Source organism: Anabas testudineus, chromosome 17 (assembly GCF_900324465.2).
Source record: "Anabas testudineus chromosome 17, fAnaTes1.2, whole genome shotgun sequence".
NCBI classification, from domain to species: Eukaryota; Metazoa; Chordata; class Actinopteri; order Anabantiformes; family Anabantidae; genus Anabas; species Anabas testudineus.
The window spans coordinates 2299539-2325488 of record NC_046626.1 but is presented as its reverse complement, the minus strand read 5'-3'; the positions used below and the strand labels follow the sequence as shown (position 1 = coordinate 2325488).

At 40.0% G+C, this 25950-nt stretch overlaps 1 protein-coding gene across 1 annotated transcript; it reads right to left on the bottom strand.

The window, feature by feature from the left end:
* Positions 1–3761: 3761 nt before the first annotated feature.
* On the bottom strand, positions 3762–20306 carry xkr4 (XK related 4). The gene is made up of 4 exons (XM_026375011.1): positions 19200–20306; positions 6568–6767; positions 5255–5609; positions 3762–4507 (listed from the first exon to the last, which is right to left on the bottom strand). Exons 1-4 carry the CDS (start codon positions 19892–19894, stop codon positions 3907–3909), a joined length of 1851 nt encoding a protein of 616 aa, XP_026230796.1. The 5' UTR covers positions 19895–20306; the 3' UTR covers positions 3762–3906.
* Between the last annotated feature and the right edge of the window lie 5644 nt (positions 20307–25950).

Sequence of the window (25950 nt, the reverse complement as noted above, 5' to 3'; positions counted from 1 at the left end):
AAATGCACTACTACTTTTTTCTATATATGTACTAGTAGTGCCCAACACCAACAGGAGGCAAATCACTCCTCCTTTCAATAACCAAAGGTTCAAAATAAAGTAAAAGAAAAAAAAAGAACTCAGATTAAAACAGCTGTAGCAGCCAACACACACTGATAAGAACACACACAGCTTTGTGGTGGCAATAAGGCAAAGAAAAACAAAGTTCTTCAATATTCAAACACACAGTTTCATGAGCCACATTCTAAACTGAAAAAAATAAGACACTTGTACTTATAATAAAAGCAACTGACAACATTAACACAAACATAAACATGATGAAAGAGCTTGCACATCTTAGCTCTAACTCCACACTCCTGTATCCTTTTTCTCAGATGCAGGCTCCACTAAAGTACATCGTTCCATTTTTGGATGTATTTTACCTGCAGCTGTTTCCATTCACTTGTCCACAGTACGACATGTTAGGTGACTCAGTTGAAAGCAGATAAATGTGAAAATGAATGTGATGTTCACCTGTTTACACAACCTACTGTAAACAACAACTTCTACAAGATATTGCATGTGTGGTAAACAGCTCTTGAAACAGCTGAGAAATTCTATTCAATGATTTGAAACAGAGCAGCATGGTCTGCAAAATAATGTAAGACCAATATGTCATTTCAATTTAACTAAGCTAAAACCTGCTAAGAGACTGATCTGTGGAGGGAACAGCAGATCCCCTCATAAGCATCAAAATATGTCCAAACCATTTAAGATACTCCAGTGTGACATTTCTGACACAAACTTTAAAAAAACACTATAAGGGATTAAAAATCTCTATCTAATGGAAAACCACAAATAACAGCTAGAATATTTCAGGATGCCTGGACAGGGTGGTGGAAACATGCCGTCCTGGTCTGTATATTGGGGGCAACACAAGAACTAATTTATCAGTTTAGTGCTATATGTACCTTTGTAAACACATGAATAATGTCATCAACCTACTCATGTCCTGGACTTAAGTATGATAAGACCATGTGTTCAGAACTACTTTGTATGGCTGGGGCTGGTTTGGATGAACACTTTACAGTCCCATGCCGTGATTATCCCATTGTCTCGTTTTGTGCTTTTCTCTCCTACTGTGCTCTTACTGTCCCTAGAAAAAAACAGACATTGCACTTGTGATGTAACAAAACTTGAAAAACTACCTGGACCTGGAAACTTTATGTTTAATGACATGCTCTTACCATTTGCCATTGCCTGGATTCTATAGTCACAAGTGAGAGAGCTGAAGGGTTCCTGGACATGGTGAATTTGACTGATATGATGCTATGCTATGTAATGATGTCATTGCCTCACAGTCCAGCTGTGAGGGTTGGGAGTGCATGGAACATGGGGTACACTTTTTCTGCTCTTCTGTCTCTTTGCATCATTTCATTTCATTTAGTGAGGACTAAGAGAAGCAGTGCTGGACAGTGTCTTTCATCTGTCTCACCACAGCAGCCTCAGGTTCTGAAGATGACTTGTGTGACCCCCTCACATTTTCTTTAATGCCACCATTCAGTCAAAAAGGTCCCTCAATTTGCTTTCTAACCATGAGCATGAATCTGGAAACCTCACATCTGCACTGCGGACTGTCACCATTTCTCCACAGGATGAATTAATAAATGGAAAGCCATGATCTATCCTACCATGGCACCATCAGAGCAATTTTCGGCTCTGCTAGAGTTAAATCTTCACTCTGCTCCTACACCTCATGATTTTGTCTGTAGCAGCTGTTTTTAGATTTTTTATTTTAGACCTTTAATCAGGCACTGTCTTTCCTGATCCAGAACATTCATACCACACTACTAGATGTATAATCTGATACTATGGACCCAAAACAATTCAAATCTGGACCTCAGCCCAATAATCTAGTTGGAAAAAGTCAAAGTATTGCTGGGCTGTGAATTAACCTCACCTGGCTGACTGAGAGTTTTTTTACCTGTGTTGCCTTAATGTAGTGTTTTCACCTTGTTTTTTCCACTTTGTCCGATTGGTAGGCAAAATGCCTTTTACATGCCTGCATGCCTGTCTCTGGTTTTGAGGGTAGGACTCTGGGGGACACTGACATGTGGTATGACAGTCCTGGATCAAACTTTCTTAGCACTTTCATTTCAGCAGACACTACCAGAATGTGCTAACATTTACTCTGTTAATGTTTCTGTTGCACTTCTGGGCGACAAAACAGAAGCACTCTAAACAGAAGGTGAAGTGTTTATAAGAGAACCAGATGACTCCAAGTCAAAATGTCAGGATACACCTTCACTGAGCATTCGACCACATGTCCTCCTGCGCTGCTTGACTTGTTTAAATGTCATACACACACATGCACACACATAACACACACATTTTTGTATGGCAGTCAGTGTGAGGACACTCATTGACATAATGCATCCCTACTGTCGTGTAGGCCATGCTAATCTACTCTCAATTTTTATTTATCATGTGTACTGCTATACCCTAACCCTAGCCATACAAACACACACACACACACACACACACACACACACACACACACACACACACACACACACACACACACACACACACACACACACACACACACATCACCTATTGCCAACACATACACACTTGCCACACAAAACACAGAATTACAATGAATTCAGTACCCTCTACATCATCTCTAAAGTAAAAAAATGCTGCATGTTGTATCAGAGTACTGTACATCCTGGTGGTTGATTTAGTTTGGCTGAGATGGCTGCTTGTCTGTGTTCTCTCTATTTCCATTTCCTGTGTTGTCCTCTCCCATTGTCTCCTTTTTGTTGCTACCTGCTTTGCTTTGCTCATTCTCCTCCACAGACAACCAACAAGATCAGTATCACTTTCGGCCAAGTTTTGTGTGGCTGGACTGCAAATTGCTGAATTGAGCTGCCAGGAAGATTTTTTCTTGGCATTAGGTTTTGAGTTGAGTTTTTATATGGGAGAAAGACCGTGATCTTTTGTCTGTCCAACTTTCACCCCGTCATTTTCATTCCCTGCCCCTTCCTTCCTCAAAGGTTTGGCTGATGTATCCAAACATTACATGGCAACTGATGCTACTTTGACCACTGTCTTCACATAGTTTACTTTCTGTCTGATCTTCTTCCAGTGTAGACTATAATTATGTCATAGGAGGAATGACAGGTCAGGGCCAGAGAGAACATTTTGGATTACCCAGCCATCTCTAAGGTGTTCCACATCCCCCGAAGTTAGAGGACATTGCCACGGAACCTTTTTGGCACTAACAGGAGCAACGAGATATTGATGTGATGTAGATGTTGATAGAAGTACCCACTCAGTTGTGGCAGCTATGAACCTCCAAACAGTAGAAGACCAACACACTGGGACAGAAAGGACAGTTTCAAGTTTCTTACAGAAGCTGGATGAGGGATCATTTCCTTTTCTCATTCCTTTCCACGTTAGGGCATTGTTTGTGTCAAATATGTTGCTGACCTAAAAGCCATCTGGATGTACATGGATATATGCTTTTTAGGATATTTTATCCTTATCTTCTCTAATCTTAACCAAACAGTTCATAAGCCTCTTGTAGAGTTTGAGTGTTGAAGCACTCTGTGGATTTGTGTCTAGTTCACACCACACACGACTTCCCTGATGAGTGGAGGTAAAAATAACAGCAAGGACCCTACAAAAGATCCCAATACACCCAGAGACATTAACTAATATTGTGCCAAATTGCTCCTCTGATGATGACTAACAGGGCCGAACGTCCCTGGGTGGTTGCTGAGGAACAGAGAAATCAAAAGGGGAATGAGAGATAAAAAGTGAGATGGTGGTAGTAAGAAATTCTTATTGCCACAGTCCCTGTTGCTGTTTATGTGATATCTGGTGCTGAACCCCAGTCTGGTCTCTGAGAGCAGCCTGGAACTATAATGTGGTCTCATATTCCAGCCTCTCCTGCACCAAAGCGTCATCTTTATACTGCAGCCTTGGGGGAGACAGGGAGCAGTCTATGGCTAGGATTGCCTTGCGTATACTGCGGTCAAGGACGTGCCGTTCCCATGCTGGATAGCGGTTCCTACAAAGGTCAATCTTGATGACGGTTTCTTCAAGGCGTGGAGCACGAGATGATGGCGTGGATGGCACTGTGGGTCGGACCTGAAACACAGGCATGCAGCCATCTCGTTCAGAATACTTGCCTGCGTCACGCTCCAGTGTTGTGGTGGCGCCACGGTTGGAGCGTAATGAGTTGGTGGCACCTTCAGATGGTAGGGTGGAGAACTGAGAAGTGGGATCCAGGTCAAGACCCTGTCCACTAAGTGAATGTCCAAAACGCGGCCCATTGGGATGGAAAAAGGCATAGTACATGAGCATGAACACAATGCCAGTGAGGAAACTGCTGAAGATGACGCAGAGTGCTGGAACTGCAAAGGCGTCAGTGGTGTGAGGCAGCCGGTAGAGATACCACAACGCACTGAGAGCAGCATTCTCCACCAAGATCACCAGGTAATAGATAAAAAGCCGACACCTGCACAGAGACATAATGAAAAGAAATTAATCACAATCACAACGAGCAAAAAATAGAAATCAAATAGAACTCAAAGCATAGAAATTAGGCATGTAACAATTCTGTAACTCAGACTGAAACCATGATCCACAATTTGATGTCACTATGCCAGAAGATATACCGACCCGACCCACCACTGGTAATCACAAAACTTTTTTTATTAACATATGTAAATCGCCAAAGTATTCCTAAAGTTAGGCCAAGCTGTATATTTTTTCAGTTTTTTTCAGTTTTGTTTTGCTTTGCTTTGTCAAAAAAACAAAAACAGAGGTCTGAACTAAACAAGCTGATGGTGTTCAGGGGATAAACCCCCTTGAGTGTAATAACCACAAAACCTTGGCCAGTAATAAGTACCTCAACAAGAAATTTCTCGTTAAATAACATAGCCAGAGGTAAGGTAGAACCGTGAGGAAAAAAGAAAAAGTCAGGTTCAAAGCTGCATCAATCAATTCTTTATATTACCAGACAAAATGACAGTGCTTTGCTAAAATGTTCAGTCATAGAATGCAGTCCAAACATCCTTATCAACACTGAACAATCCCACAGGTTATGATAATTTTACTTGTGCTGAAAAGTCATATTTGACACATTGAATTTTTGGTCTGAATAGATATCTTCCTGTCATAATTTATAAGAACTATTTTCAGTGTTTAACTGAAATAGAAAAAATTAGGCTCTAAGACATTTCTTCTTTGCAAGCATGCTCACCTTGTCCTTCCCTCCTTTACGTTGAACCAGGAAAAGATATAGATTATGCCCACCACCATGTCAAACACAATCTCCTCCCACTTGCTTATGCAGAAGTCGGTCTCACAGTGGACAATCCAGAAGGTCATGATGCACCAGTGCAGCACGATGAAGATGCCAAAGTAGAGTTGAAACACAGAGGCAAACAGGGCAAAGGTGATGACCCTGGCTGCAATAGTGAAGAAGTGCCAGCAGAACTGGATGATGACTGCCAGGTAGCTGATTGGTTTCTTGTCATCTCGAGATTCTCGAAGTGCCTTCTGGTAGGAAGCCAGGGCCCAGGCCAAAGAGACAAGAGAGGCTGCCGCTGTCATACCTAAAACAAACAGGCCCACAGAGACACATTATGTGGCAGATAGGAGAAACGTTGTTCCTTTTTTGGAAAAGAATTCATTTCCAGCCACAATCAGACGAGATGTTAAATATCTCTGTCTGTACGGTACACTGAATGGTTCAGGATGGGCTTACCCTAGCTTAGCACAAACACTGGAAGCAATGAAAAACTGTTAGCCTGGGACATAAAATGCACATTTATTGACTTACTGAACCCAGCTAATTCCTGCAGAAGGTGCTACACACTTGAACCCACTGCAACAAGAACAGGGGCTGAATATTAATGTAAACATCATCTTTTCTTTAAATCCCATTTTATAGGAATATTTATATATAGTCTGTACTTACATTATTACAACATGTCATTTTTAGAGCAGATAAAAATCAGAATTTATTAAAATTTATTTTAGCCATATTCACTAATTGTGCGTTACTGGTATAGTAATATTGTAGAAAGGGAAACAATGTACCCATCTATTATCTTAACTGCATGCCCTCTTATGGTGGGAAATAAATATTTAAATACAGCACACATGTTAATAATGACCTCCTGCTTTTGACAGTCAAAATGTCTGGTGGGAAAACAACATATAAAAAAGCTTTTTACAATGGGTTATGGGGCAGTTTCCGTAGCAACAAAGCAACACACAGATTACACCTGTCAAAAGTCTCAATAATCACGTGTAATTTCTATACACAGGGCCCTTGGGAGGTGTGATCAATTTTCTGGCTTGGTGCAGAAAAACTTATTTCATTGTTGTGAAAGAAGTTTTCAAGCTAAATAAATAAATATTCCATTGACTTTAAAAATGAATGAGGAATTGTGCATGTTACCTGGTTAAGGATATAATCAGGTTTAGGCATTTAGTTGCAATAGTAAAAGTGAGAATGAGGGGTCTGGATGTCAAAGATCGATGTACTCACGTGAGTGAGTGTGTTACCTTGCACAGCCTGGAGCTTATGTGTCTGTATGATGATGCAGAGCTGCAGCACCAGTTGTGGTGCACTCTCCAGAAAGGTGGCTAGCAGATGCAGCATGCTCACATCTGCAAACTCATAGACCATCCTCCAGTAGTAACGCCAGCGTTCAGTCTCAGCACTCTGACGACTCCGAACACCCAAGTAGATGGTATGAAAATACCTGCAAGGAACAGAGGAAAAACAGGATGTTTCAGTATCACAAGACTAGCATAACACATACTAGTTAATGCATGGTACGGTATTTGTGAGTATTAGACAAAGGAGGATTCTGGAGCACAATTCTACATCACTTCAGCAATGTACAGGACTTTCAACTGCTGCTGAATATATAGTTACGGTATTTTAGATAACCTTATCTCGTTGGTTTTAAGTTGGTACATCTCTCACTCTGTGTGTGTGTGTTAGTGTGTGTGTGTGTGTGTGTTAGTGTGTGTGTGTGTGTATGTGTTGGTGCTGCAGCAGATACTGATCAGACTTGTTAACATGCCACTCAGTCTACATCTTCAAGGAAAGTCAGGTCATTCATTTTTATATTCAGCCTTCAAGCAAGGCCATCAGTATCAGTACTGCCAGTATTACCATGGCAATGCTGCCATGGCAGATTCAAGATTGAAAAAACTTTATTAATCCCAGAGAGAAATGTTTCATACTTTAATAAATTTATGCCTTTGACCTTTGACCTTTGACCAACAAAATCTAATCAGTTTGTCCTTGAAATCCCATGAATAAAAAAAAAAATGTGCTGAATTCAAAGAAATTCCTTGGAGGTGTTCTAGAGTTGTTGCATTTACATGAATGGGACAGACGGACACACAGGCAGACCCAAAACTTAATGTCCCTGGCATAAAAAGGGGTTAGGGCACCCTGGTAGCTCGAAGGTTTAGGGTGCTGACCCTAAACCCTTAATCAGGAGATCCACTAAGGTGAGGGGCTCAGGGATCTCTCCAGTATACATTATGACTTGCATTAAGGCCTCGTTATGTTTCATGACATGTTACCTGACCACATGAAAAAGTAAAAGCTCTCTCTTCTGAATGTCCAAACCAGAAACCAGGACAAAAGCTGCCTTCACTGCCCCATCCAACTTCTATCTCTCTGCCTCCCTCACTGTCTCTAATAAAGCTGCAATCAGTCAATCAGTGTATGAAGTAGGGGTGATTGTTGGATCATCTGTTTGAAAAGAAAAACACATTATGGTGAGAGCAGCAGCAGTTCGACTGTCACAGAGCGTTTTGAATTCCTATATAATGAGTGAGGTATGGTAAACCACAAATCGAGAATTAAATACAGCACAAACAGAAACTCAGGTCTAGGGTGGGGTCCTGGATTATCAGGTATGGGGATAAATTGGGTTTGAAGTTCATTTTTCTTGTGATGTTCTGTCTGATCCTTACAAATAATCTCTGCGTTAAAACTGACGATTTGTTGGATAATTAATTCAATTGATTAATTTTCATTTATTCAATTAAACATTATTTCACTTAATTTCATTTAATATTATCGTCTTTCATATTATCATATTTCATTAAACTTAAAATGTATTATTGTTATTCTCGGAACTTAATATACTTAATAGTTCTTTTAAAGTCTTGCTTTTTTTAAATGTAGCTCTTTTTGTCAGATTTAGATGATCTGGCCCCACTCAGATAATTACGTAATAGACCTTTTTGGTACTATTAAACATGTGGTGACATTTTAATGTTACATTTCTTCTCAGTTTGAGGTCTGTAGCCACACAGAGCTCTAAAGAGGACACCACAACCTATACATACAAATGTGACATTACCTCCCACCATCCTCTTTGTTCGGGTATGAGTTACACACCCGAGAGGAAAAGGAAGTGACAACACTGTCATGCAGTGATCCATTTGTTTTACTGAGGCTGCTCTTCATTTGGATTTAACAAGCCCTTCATTTTTAAAAACTTTACTCAGTGGATTATCTGATAAATGTAAAAGGCAATGCCAACATAACAGTGTCTTTTATGTTTTATACATGCTTACCTTTGCTGATGAAAATTTATTAAAACTACAGGAGGCATACATTTGTTTGTGATCTGAAGGGGAAAAGGCTAATGAATAGAGAGAAACAGACAATATACTGAATAATAATTGAAATTTTATTGGATCAAAATAAACAATGAGAACATAGATCCTAACACCTTATGGTAAGGGTAAATGAATTATCATCAATGTAATACTACATGAATTATCAGGACTACAAGATACTGTACCTCATAAATGTGTTAATACAAGAACAATATCTTGATTTATGCTACAACTGATATAATTGAATCATCATGATCACTGATGTTCATGTCATTTTCATAGTCACTGTGGTGAAAAAGTATTCTGTTGCATTCCAAGAACTGTAATCATCATTAAATAAGCATTACTTAATCATGACCTCTTTATTTTAGTGGCCTCCTAATAAAGTGTAAAATGTTTCATGCTTTCAACATTTTTTGGTCACATTTTTTTAAAATTGGCCACCCTGTCTGAATCTGAATAAGTATTAGGAAAAGTTGAAGAAAATGGTAATTAAAAACATTTCATGGATTTCATCAGTTGTAGATGTTAACATCCATCCATCCATTATCGTAACCGCTTTTTATTTTGAGAGTCATAAATATAAAATACCATAATTTCTCCAAACGTATTTAGGAGGTATAAAGTTATAATAAAGTCACCACTTTTCATTTTCTAACACAGATAAAAACATGATTTAGCATGGCATTGTATACTTTTTTTCTGTAGCTAAGTATTCATTAAAGTTAGTTATCTGTGAAGGCGTTATCTAAAGTGGTATATGAGTTTTAAGATAATACTGGTTAAAACATAAAATACAAAATAAATGTAAATGAAAAGTAAATGTTTACACACCTAACTGAGTTGCATTTTTAATCTTTCCAGATATTGAATATCAATAACTAGACAGAAATGCTGACTTTATTAAAAAAGAGATAAAATTAGTAGTAGGCCATAATCAAGTCATGATAAAGTAATGCTTAGTTAACGATGGTTACAGTTCTTGGCATCCAACAATGCTTGTTCACCACAGAGACTGTGAAGACGAAGGGAACATAATTAATAACATGATAATATGTTCAGATTGTAGCAGTAATTTGCATGTTTTTTGCATTAACACATACATGAGATACTTGTACTTCTTGTGAAGTCCTGATAGTTCATGCTATATTGCATTTTAAATTCTTTATTTTTCATGCATGAAATCATGAATGTGTTCATGATAATTCATGCATCCTCACCAGTTGAAGTGTTACCGATGTGATAACCTAGTTACAGCAATATTGCAGCATGCTGTTAATTAAGACACAAAGTCTCCACTCATTAACAATTAACTTTCTCAATGTTTTAAAATACAGCAGCACTGACAATATTTTTGGTATACTAGTATAATAGTACCAAAATGGCTTCATCATCGATCATCTATTCATATATTCCCATGGACCGCTGACCGCTGCTGTTGTTTGTCTGACTGATCTCAGACTAGTGCACTGTAACATACGGACATCCATCAAACATACATGCTTGGGGCAACACTCTGCTCTGCTGCTCTCTCCACCCCACTCCCTGTTCCACTGTCCCTTTGCTTCACTGCAAGGAAACTGAATAATGTAAAAGATAGACACACATGGTTGTGTTTCTATACTTGTGAGGACCATCTTGGTGCATTTCCTATCCACCTCCATTGTTACCTAATTGTAAACTTAGTCTTCCAACCCAGTCTTAACCTTTCAAATGTGCTTCGAACTAGTAAAGAGTAAACACACACAATTCAGAAATGCCTTTTCTGTGAGTGGTTGAAATGAAGTTGAGCCTAGTAAAGGCAGTAACAAATGAAAAATATAGATTTGCTTTAAAAAGTATTAATTTTTACGCTATTGTTTTATTTAGAAATGGGGGAAATGCTTGTTTTGTCCTTTAATCTACACAAAATAACACATAATAATCAATAAATAATGTACTAAAAATCTGAAATTAAATCACTCATTTCCAAAGCTTCGTACCCTTTACTGTGGATGTCCAAATTATGGTCAGATACTGTACATTCCATTTGCTTTTTAATTTTTCCTGAGAAAAATCTAGATTTTGACTGTGGCTAATTGTATTGATAGAAAGACACATCCTTGTGTATATACCATCTTAATTCACACTGCAAGTTACAATCCGAACCATGAAGTCCAACAAACTCTCTGTGGAGCTCCACAATAATGGGAAAAATGCTAATAATAAACTCATAGCTCAGTTATTCCAGTCACAAAATACATTAATTATACTGGTTGCTATTTACAATAGTAATATTGAAGTGTTTACAGCTTCCATGTAGGATTAATTTGAAACAGTTTGGCTCACCATGACAACCAACAAGGAGGAGTTACAGTGAAGCATGTGAGCTCATTTTCCCCCCTCAGGACCAGAACTGTTGAGCTGTCCTATCCACTGCTTACTTATTTTTCGTTAACTTTGTGTCTTTTCTCTCCTATAGTTGTGCCTTTTCCTCTCTGTCTCCCTTTCTCTGTACTTTTCTGCAGGTATTCTCGGCCTGGAGCTGTGTAGCCCCAAAATCCAGTTGACCTACTAAATGTTTTTGCTGCTTGTTGTTTTATGTTGTCTGCTGTTCTTTTCTCTCTTCTCTTTCCACTCACCCCAACCGGTCGAGGCAGATGGCCGCCCACTTTGAGCCTGGTTCTGTTGGAGGTTTCTTCCTTTAAAGAGAGTTTTTCCTCTCCACTGTTGCCTAAAGCTTGCCGACATGGGATTGTTGGGGTTTCTATGTAATTTTCTATACAATTATACTCTGTAAGGTTTTAAACCTTACACCAGGGGTGTCAAACTCAATTGCACAGGGGGCCAAAATCCAAAACACACTTTAGGTCGCGGGCAGAACAGAATAAACATCTATTGAACACACTGAAACTTTTAAAACTTATAAATTAAAAAAAAATTAAAAATTATTTTGCTCTCCATAAAAATATATCCTGTCTACATTATGCAAGTTAGAAATAAAGTAAACATTAAAAGAACAAACATTCACATTTCTTTACTTTTCGTTTTATATAAAAAATGAACTTACATTTTAAATATCCCAAAAGATTTTGCTCTCCATAAAAATATATCCTGTCAAAATTATACAAATTCAAAATATGAACATGCTGCATAACAAAACCTGGAAATATAAATAAAATTTGTGCTTTTCAGCAATAACAAATCAAATCATTCAGTCTTTGTTCTTCAGTCATTTTATCAGAGCTGCATCTGTTTTTGGCAACAAGTTCTTTTATATTCGTTGTGAGGTTCTGTGTTGTGGAGATTCTCAGGATGGACTGTAGGTTCTCACCAGTGAGACGACTCCTGTGTGCTGTTTTGTTAGTCTTCATCACTGAGAACAGCTTCTCACTAAGATTTGTGCTACCAAACATAAACAAGGTCCGAGCCTCATGTGGACGGAGCTGGGACATTTCTGCGGGAATGGAGTGAATAAACTGTGCAGGGTCCTGCAGTGTCCTACTTTACCTTCAGTCATTAAACTGCAGCTCAATCAGCTCCATCTGAATCTGTACGGGTGAAGTTTACACATCGACGGTAAAATTCTTTTCTTGTTCGCCAAAGTCACCAAAGCTCCGTGAGAACTCAGTTTATGAGCAAAGTGCGTATTTGTGAACACCGTTGTAACGATATGGTTCAACATTACTTGGCATCCTGAGGACTAACTTTATAATAACTTGCAGCATCATAAACTAGACTTGATTAACGCGGAATGTGTTTGGCAAGGCAGCTGAAGCGCTGCATTATGGGATCTGTAGTTTATTGTGTTACCAGCGCTTCATATCGCCGGGCCATTAATAACAATAATATAGAAATGATCTTGTGGGCCGGATATAGTTACACGCCGGGCCGGATGTGGCCCGCGGGCCGTGAGTTTGACACATATGCCTTACACTGTAAAGGGCCTTGAGATGACTTAGTGATTTGGTGCTATACAAATAAAATTGAGTTGAAATGAATCTAGGTCATGGCATCTGTTTCATTGTTTCCTATGAAGAATTATGAATTTATACTTATATCAGCTTTGGATCAAAGCGTCTGCTAAATGACTGTAATATCATATTATATACAGTATACACTATAGAAGTAGCCACACACATAAAGCTTTGGCACGCACTCACGCTGTACTGAAATGCAGCAGCAATGCTGATTTGTTTAGTGTCCCATGGACATTGAGAACATCTGCCTCATTTAACACACTCATCCAAACACTCCACCACACACACAGTGCAAGACAGCAACAGAAACACACTTTTTCTATATGAGGAGCCAAAACAATATAGCCACCTATTCATATAAAATAATACGGTAGACCCTACTGCCCACTACGACATCAACATTAAACATAAACACCCTGCTCCAAAAGTGTTGGAACAGTGAGGCCAGTTTCTTTATTTTTGCAGTAGACTCAAAGCAACTGGGTTTGACATCAAAAAATGAATATGAAACTAAAGATTCACATTTCAGCTTTTATTTCCAGGTGTTTACATCTGGATCCCATACCCAAGTGAGTTTAAGCAAAAATGTGACTGACAGGTCCGTTTTGTTGCCCGGGTGTGTCCTATTACATTAATTACTCAATAATAATAAATAGCACTGAATATCCTCAATTAGTTACAGAATTGTGTTTTACTTGCGTTTAGTTGCGTTTGTAGTTAAGAGGTGTCACCAACATGAAAACCAGAGAGCTGATGGGTGAAAAACAAGCAATTGTGAAGCTGAGAGAAGATAGGAAATCAATCAGAGCCATTGCACAAACATTGGCCATATCCAGTATAACCATTTGGAATGTCCTGAAGAAGAAAGAAACCACTGGGGTACAAAGTAATAGACATTGAAAGGGTAGACTAAGGAAGACAACAGCAGTTGATGACAGTTCTCACAATGTTTGTGAGAACTGTAAAGAAAGACTCTAAAACAACTGTTAGTGACATTAGCACCAACCTCTAAAATGCAGGAATAAGGTATCACAATCTACTGTTCACAGCAGACTTGAACAAAAGTACAGAGGCTACACCAGAAGATGCAAACCACTCATCAGCAAGAAGAACAGGAAGGTCAGGCTGGAATTTACCAAAAAGGACAGAGATGAGTTTTATAGGCTGATGAGACAAAGGCTGATGGATGATGGAAAGGCTAAAGTTTGGAGAAAGACAGCTCATGATCCCAAACATACAAGCTCATCTGTGAAACACAGTGGAGGTAATGTCATTGCTTGGGCTGCAGGGCCTCTTCTGGGACAGGCTCATTAATCTTCATTGATGATGTAACACATGATGGTAGCAGCAAATGAACCCAGAGGTGTACAAGATTTTGTCTGCCAATCCAAAGAAAGGTGCAACCAAACTGATCCTCTATCACACGTGAAGATAATAATCCAAAACATAGTGTCAAAACAACAAAAGAGTTCAGCAGGAGCAAAAAGTGGAAGGTTTTAGACTGGACAAGTGAGTTTCCTGAATTAAACCCTATAGAACGTTTTACCTGCTAAAGAGGAGACTGAAGGGAGTAACCGCCGAAAACAAACAGCAACAAGAATACAAAGTTTGGTGATATCAACGGGTCACAGGCTTAATGCGGTTTTTGCAAGCAGGGTATTTTCAGTTAAATATTAAGTAAATGGTCTGCACTTATATAGCTCTTCTACCTAGCTGGTACTCAAAGAGCTTTACACTGCGTCTCATTCACCCAATCACACACCGATGGCAGAGGTGCTATGCAGCTGACCTGACTCACCGGGGGCAACTAGGGGTTCAGTATCTTGCCAAAGGACACTTTGGCATGTGACGTGGCAGCCGGGAATTGAACCACCAAGCTTTGGCAGACAACTGCTCTACCTATTGAGCCACAGCCACCAAGTCTTATTCACTTTCATCTTTTTTGAGTCTATCTGTTCCAACTTTTGCTGACATGGAAAAGGGGTGGGTTCAAATTAAAAGAGCTATCTTCTAAGTTGTTTATTGGATACAGATGTAAACACTTGGAAATAAAAGCTGAAACGTTGGTCTTTTGTCTCATATTCATCTTTTGATGTCAAACCCAAATGTCCAAAAAGAAACTGCCCTCACTGTTCCAATACTTTTGGAGGGTAGTACAGTTTCACCTTTCTTTAACTGAACAACTGAGAAATTATCACCTTGTAAAATTAGAATTAAAGGCAGAATCGCATTAGATTATATTATTATATATTACATATAACCTCATTAATATCAAAGTGAAAACAGGTTTCTACAAAGTAATTTCAATTAAATAAAAATATGTAAGGTGAAATCAGTGTTTGTAATAATATTCATCACATATAAAATCACTGACCTAATCCAACAGAGGCCCAGATATTTGGCGCTAGTAGTCCAACAATTAGTTGAATGAGGATCACCTGAGTCCAGTGAATGCATCTCAAGACACTTGTGTCTGGAAGGTCCCATCACTGGTTCTTCAGTATTCCTGACTACCATTACACCATAAAGATGAAAGAAAACTCCCAGCAACTCAGAGAACAGGTCATTGAAAAGCATAGGACACCGATGACTATGAGGGAGTTACAAGCTTCAGCAACTGAGATAGGAGAGGCTTGGAAGAAGATTTATTTTCCAGCAAAACAATGATCTGAAGCATACAGTGAAAGCTACACAGAAATGGTTTACCGACAACAAGGGGAATGTTCTGGAGTAGCCGAGTCGAAGCCCAGACCTCAACCTAGAGAATTTGTGGATAGACTTGAAAAGGGCTGTTCACACATGATCCCCATGCAACCTGACAGAGCTTGAGCAGTTTTGCAAAGAAGACGCATAAAATTCCAGTGTCCAGATGTGCAAACTAATTGAGACCTATCCACACAGACTCGCAGACATTCTGCGATTGCAGCCAAAGATGCATCCACTAAACACTGACCTGAAGGGGGTGAATATTAATGCAAACACTGATTTCACCTTACATATTTTTATTTAATTGACATTACTTTGTAGAAACCTGTTTTCACTTTGACATTAATGAGGTATTTTACTGAAATTTTTTGTCTAAAGTCGCCAACTTTAATTCACTATGATTGATTTATAATGTCAATAAAAGGAAGGAAACATCCAAGAGGATAAATACTTTTTATAGGCACTGTACCTAATAAGGTGCCAGTGAGGGTATGTGTGAGTGTGTATCTGCAGGGTAAATATACAGGACGCTGCTTTTATGAGTACGGCACTTTTTGTCACTACCAAGTCCTGAGTGGACTCTCTGGCTCCATAGCTGCTAAATGTTCATCAACTGGTCTCTAACTGTGTCTGTTTGTTTCTGAACAGTCATGACTGATTTGCACCTGCAAATCTTGTTGTTCGGACTTATCCTTCATTGACTGTGGCTTAATCCTCATTTACAGCTATGAACTAATTAACCTATACTAATGTTATTGTAAAGCATTTTCACTTAAAAAGGCTGCCTATTGGCCTGCTGTCTGTTGTGTAGTGGAACAAAACAAAACAGTAAATGTTCATGCTGTAAAACTAAACCTGAGCCAGAGCAGCAGAGCTGGGGGAAGAATCAGATTTTGAAAATTAGACAAACAGACAAAAAATCAGTAAAGGCAGGTTGAAGCTGGGAATTATTAGGAACTACTAGCAACTAGGAACACAATGCTGAGCATCAAAACTATCATCCTGTAGCAATAATTTATTCAGTCATGAATATGCTATAAATTTTTATTAAATGTTTTTGTGAATACAGAATCACAGTGGAAAAAAGTGGCTGATGACTCTTGACCTTCACACGCCTGTGAGAAGAATCAACAACTGGATCCACAATAAAGGCCTGCATGTCCATTACTAGCTCATTAGGATGCTGCATGTCCACTAATGAAAGGTTTCATGAGTCTGTTTATACTACAGTATTGATTGGCACATATTTTTATTATGAGACTGATCAGTCATCTCTGTTTATCTTTAGCACTGACATATACTGAACTACTGAGTGGCTGACCTACTTCCATTAGAACGTCAGCTGACACTAACACTTTATCTGAATGCTGTTATGGTTTGTCTGGTGGTTTTCTGTGGTACACTGCTGCGGACCAACATATACAGTTAATGTTTTATTTGGCCTTGTTCATCTTTATAAAACTCACACTGGTTGATGACAGCTAATACTAATATGAGATGCTTCCTGAGCTGCAAATTTCCTCACAATTACAGATTTGAGTCAGAAAGCTAAATGGTATTGCTGTTGTCAATTCAATGTTATTTGTATAGCACCAAATCACAACAGAAGTCATCTCAAGGAACTCTACAGTGTACGGTCATAATGATTTACTTAAATTACTTGTAACTTAACTGTTGTTGTGTCGGGATATGATATTAAACAAAGCCACATACATACATTCAGCCAAGCTAAATGTATATACAGTACGTACGTATGTAGCAATATAAGAGGAGTTGTTAAAAGCATGTAATCCCGTATATGTGCCTGCTCTGTGTACATTGTCAGGACCTTTTCTCTTTGCTTTCTCTAGTGTTTCTCTTTGCTCCTTTGGTAGTAGGACATCATCACACTGTATACATCTATCCTATACATTTGTTTAATTTAAATGTTTTTGTCAAAAACATTACAATCATCCATCAAGAAACATAAGAACATTACTGATACAGCTCATTAGTGATGATGCAACATGATGATGATTGGCAAGTATTTAGTCTCATTTTTACTGTTCACTATTGAGTGAACTATTCAGTGTACATTCTATAGGCATGGAGAGTGATTTTAGAGATCTGTTGTACCCTCAATTGTTGCCATTGTAGTGTGGAATACAGAAGATGGGGTGTGGTTATGATGGCATCTAAAGCTGTAAAACTGTAAGCAAAACTGCTCATTCTGAGGAGGGCTGCTACAGACAGGGTTAAAAGAGGGCCCTGGTGTGGATGTTTTCTGCAGCTGTGTCCCACATTAGGACACCAAAGAGCTGATTTTACTTGCCAAATAGGAGTATACTATTGCACCTTCAAGTTCTATGTTTGAACTGCCACCAGCTGTTATTTGAGATAGCAATTATTCTATTTATTCTAACTATTATCTGTAAGGTTTTAAGTCTTACACTGTAAAGTGCCTTGAGATAACTTCTGTTGTGAATTGGCGCTATACAAATAAAACTGAATTGAATTGAATTATTCAGGTGTTACTAGTAGGTGGGTTTGCAGTATAGATTTGTACCAAACATTACCAGACTGTCTTACCCAGAAAGAACTATATGAAAATAATGTGAAACTATTACACTGTAATATGCTTTTATACATACTTCCTCAACCTCAAATGTGTTCACCCTGTCATTTGTGTTTTACATCACACATGTGTGCTATAGGACAAACGGCACATTATAAATGTGAGAGGCTCAGTCTGAAATCTACACCTGCTAATCTTGCTAAGGGTCACAGAGCTGCTGTGGTATACTCCTGCATGAATGAGTTGGAAGACAGAGAACAGTTACAGTAGTTCACACTGTATGTCACAAGGCAAACCCAGTGCAGGTTCCAGGATAGTACTACTGTATGTGCAGCCTAGAACAGGTTAAGCAGACTAATGATTTAGCTGCAGTGGACTGTAGTTACAACCGAAGATCCTAAGGTCATGGCTCTGATAATGAAGAATGTGGGAGTTTCAGTAACCCTCTGCTGGGTGCACATGACTTTTAATGTCAGTCACAATCAGGTGTGGAAGGACTTTGCCTTGCAGTATAATAATCACTTACTACTGTACATCATCCTTCCTTCAGCCCATGTGTACAGTAATTTATACTCATCATTTACAGTAAATCAATCTATTCATATTTCCATTTCTTTCAGTCTAAGACCTGTAGGCCTTCAGTTTATCAGTTAAGAGCAGCTACTAAATGAACCTTATGATAATCTAGCTATGTTAGAGGTGACTGTGAGTCTGCATGGTTTACTTTTACAGAAGTAAAGACACTGAGACTGATTACTGAATGTAGGCTCCAGTTTAAGTCAGCAGCAGTTGGCTGCAGGCTTCACTTTAGATTCTGGATAAAGCTTCTGCTGGAGAGATGTAATAAATGACTATAGGCTCTGCAGCTGCCCTTCATTCAAATGCACGACTCTATTCAGAAGCTGTTTGGTGGCCAAAGGGAGAAAATATTCAACGCAACAGCAGCATCCACTGCTACACCTCAGGTGTGACTGGCAGGTCAGGGCCAACTCCCTGAATTGAAATGCAAGATGGAAAGTACGGCCCCTGTTTAGCCCGTGTTGTAGCCTGGAGAGGAGAAGTGACCTGAAAGCTTCAGCAGCATCGCTGTGTTGAGGGCAGCATGCTAAAGATGGCAGCTGGTAGCCATGCTGAAGGAGGAGCTGGCGTCACTCAGAAGTTACCATGGTGCCAAGACTGGTGCCGACTGGTGTCAGAGCAGCCCCCTGCTCATTCATCCACTTATTCCACACAAACACACACACACACACACACACACACACACACACACACACACACGCACACACACACACTGACGCGTTTATCTATCAAAGTCTCCATCCTACCTCCATATCTGGCCCAGCTGGAGGATGTGAATGACGGACTGGCCGAACCACACGCAGAAGGAGTAGTAGGCCGAGCGCTTCCTGCTCCTGCTGCCCAGCGCGGTGCTCGCGGTGCTGTTGGTCGTGGTGTTCTTGCTGGCGGTCGACGCCTGTCTCTGCGGCGTGGCCGGGTGATGTTGAGCGGTAACGTCGCCGTGTGAGGCCGAACCGCTCAGGAGCTTATTCCCATCCATGTGGGAGCAATCGGCGGCGGATTCCGCTCCGTCCTCGGTGCCGAAGTCGTGGACGAACCATCTGAAGCTAAAGAGCTGGACCGAGAAGGAGCCCAGCACCACGAAGAAGAGCGTCAGGCCGAACCACCAGTAATCGCGGCGGAGGTAGTAGTCGACCGACAGCCACACATCGGTGCCCACATCGGCCAGATACACGGCAACTGCGGCTACGATCCACAGGCAGTCCCACACCGTGTATTTCTGCTGCTCCCTGCCCAGGCGAAGGCACGTCGAGTTGGAGCCTCCCCCACCGCAGCACCGTGACTCCCCGTTAGCGAAGTCCCCATCCCCGGTGCCCGCAGAGTCAGCCTGGCCGCCCGGGTGGAGCCCCTGCACCGAACCGGAGTGCTCTGAGTTCTGCAGGGGGGTGAAGGCCACGTCACTCTTCTTCATCTTCAGGACCCCGTCCGATTTAGCCGCCATTATTAGAGGCTTGTAATATTACTCTATGTTTTTTCCTCCGTCCCTCCCCTCCTCTTGTCCTCTACCCCTGCCTCTCTCCGTTGACACCCTTCTGCGTGTCTCTCCTACTCCTCCTCCTTTCTGGGCTGGACTAGCTCCTCGACACTGCCGCCTGGACATAATACAGAATCAAAAGAAAGACGGAGACTGAGCGCTGCGCCGCGCTTGCTGCGATGCTCTGGCCCATACCGCTTGACGATCCTCTGGTATCCAGCCCACAGGAGAGCTTCTCCGCTGTGCTTCCTGCAGCCTACCTGAACGGATCCTGCTTCCGCGGCGTGTCACTCTTTGCCCTTGACGAGTCCTGATTCTGAGGCTGATGTTGGGACTGGAGCAAGAAAGAGGACCGAAGGAAAAGAAGGGAGGCAGCAGCCATCTGCTTCTTCCATGGCACAGACTAAAACCTATGACATCATCCTCCTCTCGCTCTCTCCCCGGCTGACTCTCTCCCTCTCCCTGCCCGTCTCTATGTCTCTTGGCTGTTTGTATACCGTTTTAGCACAAAGTAAAGACCACCCTCGTTAAAATCCGCTATTGAGGGCAAACACTTGTGCCTCTCAGTCTACCCCCGAGCATGTGTCCTGAATTAGGATGTAAATGACCAGATGTGAAGCCCTGCAGGAACCAAACTGGTTTTCAGCACCATGGACAGATCCTGTTGTTCCTCTTACAGCAGCCTCTGCAGCAGCTTCACGCCTTTCAGTGGTTCTTGCAGTAAAAGCAGTCAGTGCATCTTTTTCTACCATGCATCGCAACACATTTCAACCTTCCCCAGATGGAAGATCACACATTTTAAAACTGACAGGTTCGCAGATTGAGGCCTAAAGTACAACATAGTTTGTGGACAGCTACTGTCTTCACTATGGCTCACCACCAGAACAATACACATTCATTGTTTGTTGGACTACATCTGGTGGGTGACTCCGGTTAATCAGAGTAAAGAACCTTGTTTTATTACCACTGGGTCAGTGATGATAATTCGACTACGAATACTCACACATGACAGCATAGTTGGTTTCATGATAAATGAGGTCAGTAACTTGTCCTAAAATATGGTCATGCGTTAATCCAATCTACAGGTATGAATCAACACGATCAGTTTGAACTAATCACCTTTGAACAATCTAAAACATGATCAGATGTTAGGTAAGGTAACTCAATAAAAATAAGGGAAACAGGAAACTACATATATTTACTGTAGGCCCTAATTATGTTACTGTCACCATCATGCTTCACAGATGAGATCAGGTTCTTATAAAGTCAGATCTAAATATACAGTTTTTCTCAATAGCTAAAACACTACACCCTGTTGTCTGAACCAAATGCTCAGTTGCCTGAACCCACTGATTGAATCAATCACTCTTTTGGCAAAACCATAAGCACTTTTCACCTGTTTAGACACAACTTGCCAACACATTTTCATTGTGATGCACCTGTGCTGCAAAATGGTGAACACAGGTGACAAAAGTCAAACACCATTAAAGCACGGGTGTCACCATTTGAACACATCAACTCAAAACTGATCACACTTGTGGCTAATGATGTGAGGGAACTTATACAGTAAGCCAGTTCATAGAGCACTGGTTTGTCAGACCTTACAATGGATAGAAATCAGAGAGGAAGAGTTTGTGTGAGAGGAGGTCGAGGTGGTCAAGGTGGTCATCAAAGACAAAGAACAGTAATATCTGATGAAATCAGAGCTACTGTGATTGACCATGCTCTTGTCCATGGTATGAGCATGAGGGAGGCTGGACAAAGGGTACAAGCAAACATCAGTAGATTCACTGTGTCCACCATAATCAGAAGATTTAGAGAAGGGCACAGGGAAATAAGATAAGATATTCTTTATTGATCCCACATTGGGGAAATTCAATTGCCTTTATTTGACATTATAGTACAGTATGTAAATGTTGACCGCAATTACTGTATGACATACTATAGAGCTGGTAAGTCCCGCCAAACCCGTGAAACCCCACTGGACCTCTAGATTGAAAAACCGTCAATGCAAGTGAATGTGAGAAAATAATTATTTTAGCTCTATATCTGGCAAATGCACAAGATTTCTTTTGTTTTGCAACATGCATTTAGCCTACAGTGAACAATAAACTTTTATTTCTCCAGCTTCACGTCCTGAGCATTGTGTTTTATATTTTTCTACATAGTGTTTAGTGACTGTTTAGTAGTGTTTTTAATTTTGATTGACTCGGGGCACGATTTGACAACATAGTTCAGTTTTGAGTACAGAATGAACTGTTTTGAGGTGAAAGTTTGATTTTGCAAGAAGAGTCTGAGGTTTTGTGACTGTAGCTTGGAACATTGGTTTTGTGTTCACAGTTAGAGAAAAGGAGAGCAGCTTTCTAGAAATGTGTTTTAGCAATCGAGAAAAACTGTAATAATATAATATGAAATTCAAAGTCAGAATTTGGTTTCATGTGTCAACAGTACATTCTTCCAGTAGCCTTTTGACTCATCCATGTGTCCCTGAGCAATCTGTAGACGAGCAGCAAAGTTCTTTTTTTATTGACTTCCTCTTTGCAGCTCTGCCATGAACATCAATGTTGTTCAATGTTCTTCTGATGGTGACTCACTAACACTGTTATTAGCCACTGCAAGATAGGCCATTAGTTTCCTAGATGTTACCTTGGGGTTCCTTCTGACCTCAGATACTATTGCTCTTGGTGTGATCTTTGTTGGTCGACCTTTTCTGGGGAGCGTAACAGTAGTGTTGAATGTTCTTCATTCATCGCATTGGTTGACCTAGGTTCTCTTTATCTAGTCTGTTCACATTACAAAAAGATTACAAAATGTTCACAAACTTTTAAACGCCACTGTGAACATTGTTGTTGGAGTCAAATAAACGAAACAAAAGCTAAACTAGTGGCTTTGAACACTATTGACTCAGATATCCCACAAGACTAATGAGGAGGAGACATTTCTAGTTTGTGCTGGTGGTCCAGCAGTTAATCATAATCATGCTGCTGTATTGCTGTTGACTCAACAACACTCGTGCAGAAATGGTTTGTGAAGGTTGAATTGCTCAGGAACAACACGCAACACTGCATACGGTTTTAAAAGGGCACTGGATGCAACATGAAAACATACCAACAGTGAAGTCCGGTGGAGGGAGCATCACAATTTGGAGTTTTTCTGCCTCTAATTCTGGAAGGCATTTTCAAGCTCAAGGTTTCCTATAGAAAACTCTCCAGCATGTGAAGCTGGACAAATAACAAAACAAATAAATAAATAAACTACCTCTATAGAAGTGGGTGACAAAGTACTCAGATGTTAAGTTTATGTCAAGTTCACTTGTAGTACAATTACTGCAGTATCAAATTCATATATATATATATATATAATAAGTATTTTGTAAAATAATAAAAAACTTTGTTATTTTTATGTATGCAACACTTAGTTACTTTACAGCATTCTAAAGTGGTATGTTCTATAATACCCTTGTCAAAGAATATCCTATGTGTGTGTTAAATGGTGATATAAGAAATCATTGGTTCTAATACTAATCCTGTTATATCACATGAGGTTAGCTACAGTGGAGAACACCCCACAGCAGAACAAATGATGCAACAGCACCCTGAGTGTGCTTTGTCTCAAGAAAACAAGGGGATGAAGAAAAGCATGTATGGAGCTTAAAGCTGTTCCTCAGTCTCTGTCACACTCATCCGGAGGTGCTGAATGCACATGAATGATCTCATCTACATTCACAGTGATGGAAACACAGTAGAAATGATAAATGGTCCAATGGCAAAAGTGACTATTTCTGCCTGATATATTGTCTTTCCTGCAGCTAGAAGCAGATGCTATGGCACAGGTATGACTTACGCCCTACAATAACATAAATATCAGCTTGTAATTGTGGCAGATCCCCTCATCACTGTAACATAAATCAAGCATGAGTCAAATAGGACCGGCATATGATGTCATGACTAACAGTGACCCAAGGCTGCAGTGAGGGAAATGGTTGCATGACAACAGCTGTTCACTTTGCATATTGGATATTTCACACGTTATGATTTTACAACTCACAAAGCTGTAAGTAAAGCAAAGGTAACTGTTCCGGTACCATAGGGCATCAGCTGTTCAGTAACAACAAAGTTTAACAACTGTCTCTGGTCTGTACAGCTGTTACCACCTAATAGCTCTGGTCTAGACTCCAACTGTACCTCTCCCTTCAGTATGTAGGACAATTGGTCCACAGTATGTAGGACAATTGGTCCACAGCAGAACTCTTCACTGCTGATGGCACACGCCTGTGTATATACAGGAAGATCTTAGAGGTTACACTCTGTCAGAACACAATGTCAAACCACAAAGTCCATTGAACTCTCCACAATAACATTGTAGATATAAAATCAAGCCAATAAAAAGCTCCTAGTGTTTCCCAGAAGTACAGTGGCCTCAGTAATTGTCAAATGGAAGAAGTGAGGAACCCCCAGGACTCTTCTACAGTTAGCTAAACTGATTAACTGGACAAGAAAGACTTCAACAACAAGGTGAACAAAAGCCTAACGGTCACAGAGCTTCAAAGGGTTTCTTCAGAGAAGAAGAAGAACATGGCAGGAAGACCCTGTTTATAATGCCCCATCACTGAGTGGTTAAAATGCAGAGGCAGAACTCCACTGCTCACTGTTCATCAATAAACTAATACCATCCCTATGGTAAAGCCTGTGTTGCAGCATCATGTGATGGAGGTGCTCCTCATCAGCAGGGACATAGAGACTGGTCATAGCTCAAGGAAGGATGAATGGAGCCAAATACAGAGACATTTCTCAAGAGACCTGAGAATAGGGGAACATATTACAATACAACCATGACAAGGCTAGGATTTTTGAGACAGAGCTTGAATGGTCCAACCTAAGCCCACACTGACGACCTTTTAGGAAGAAAGTGGTAAACTGCCTACATCTCCAAATATCACAAGATATACATTTATATGAAGTATCTCACACAAATGTCAACATGTTTCACGGCTTTTTATGGTTTTAATTAATTTTCCAACCAAAAATATATATATTTTTTTTTGCATGACCATGGTTTTCCCTATAACATTTTTGTAGCCATGATATCAAATGTCCTGTAGTAGGAACTTAAATCTGAATCACAATGTTATTATGACTTTAACAATGAAAATATTTAAACCATAATCATAAGGGGATTTTATCCATTTTACCAACTCCTAGTGTTACAGTCAATTCATAACTGTTGTGTTGTTGATGACGGTGGTGGTTACATACAAAAAGTAACTTACAGACTCTACACAGGTTGCTTGGGCCTACACACAGTGACTGTGGACATGTCTGTGTTTGTCACAAGAAATCTCCTTTAAGACCAAACTGTTTCTCCAGTGCAGCAAATCATTTTATTTGATCAACAAAAATATTGTTGCCACACTTGCATACAGGGAGCAGATACAATAAGAGCAACACATGCACAGGATAGTGTAATAAAATGAAACAGCACTGCCAAAGGTGCTATTGTAAAGTTTTATGATGCTTAACAGACTGTTTTATTATGTAGGTGTTCTTGTTTTATACCATTACATCTGCTTGATTTAAACAGGTTGGCAAAGTTATAGTCCTACCATACTGTATATACATGACAGCATCAACAATATGTTAGACTCAAGTCAAACATGTAGTAGTAGAAGTGATGTTGCATGACTGCGCTCAGTAAGTCGGCCGTATTGCTGCTTATGAATCACACTTTCACAGCATCTGTCAAATGTGAGGGGGTGACTTCATCTGCAACAACGAATACAAGTCAAAACTCATTTCTAAACTACTAATACTTATATCCCAGGTATAAAACATAAACAATTATAATATTTTGTTTTACAGACAACAAATAAACAGTGAATAATGTGTATCAAACACAGAATTTTTGTAACAGTGGTGTAATTCAACAAGCTAGCTCAATTTCAACCTGGGTAAATCCATGCTAAATGCTAACAAACTCCATATCAGGTTAATTAACTAATTAGGCCTAAAACTACATTTAACTAC

Coding starts and splice junctions, on each gene's coding strand:
- xkr4 (XM_026375011.1), bottom strand. CDS start 19,894: ATGGCGGCTAAATCGGACGGGGTCCTGAAGATGAAGAAGAGTGACGTG. Junction 6,768..19,199: donor CAGCTGGGCCAGATATGGAG/GTAGGATGGAGA, acceptor TGTTCCTTGCAG/GTATTTTCATACCATCTACT. Junction 4,508..5,254: donor GTAAAGGAGGGAAGGACAAG/GTGAGCATGCTT, acceptor GTCTCTGTGCAG/GTGTCGGCTTTTTATCTATT.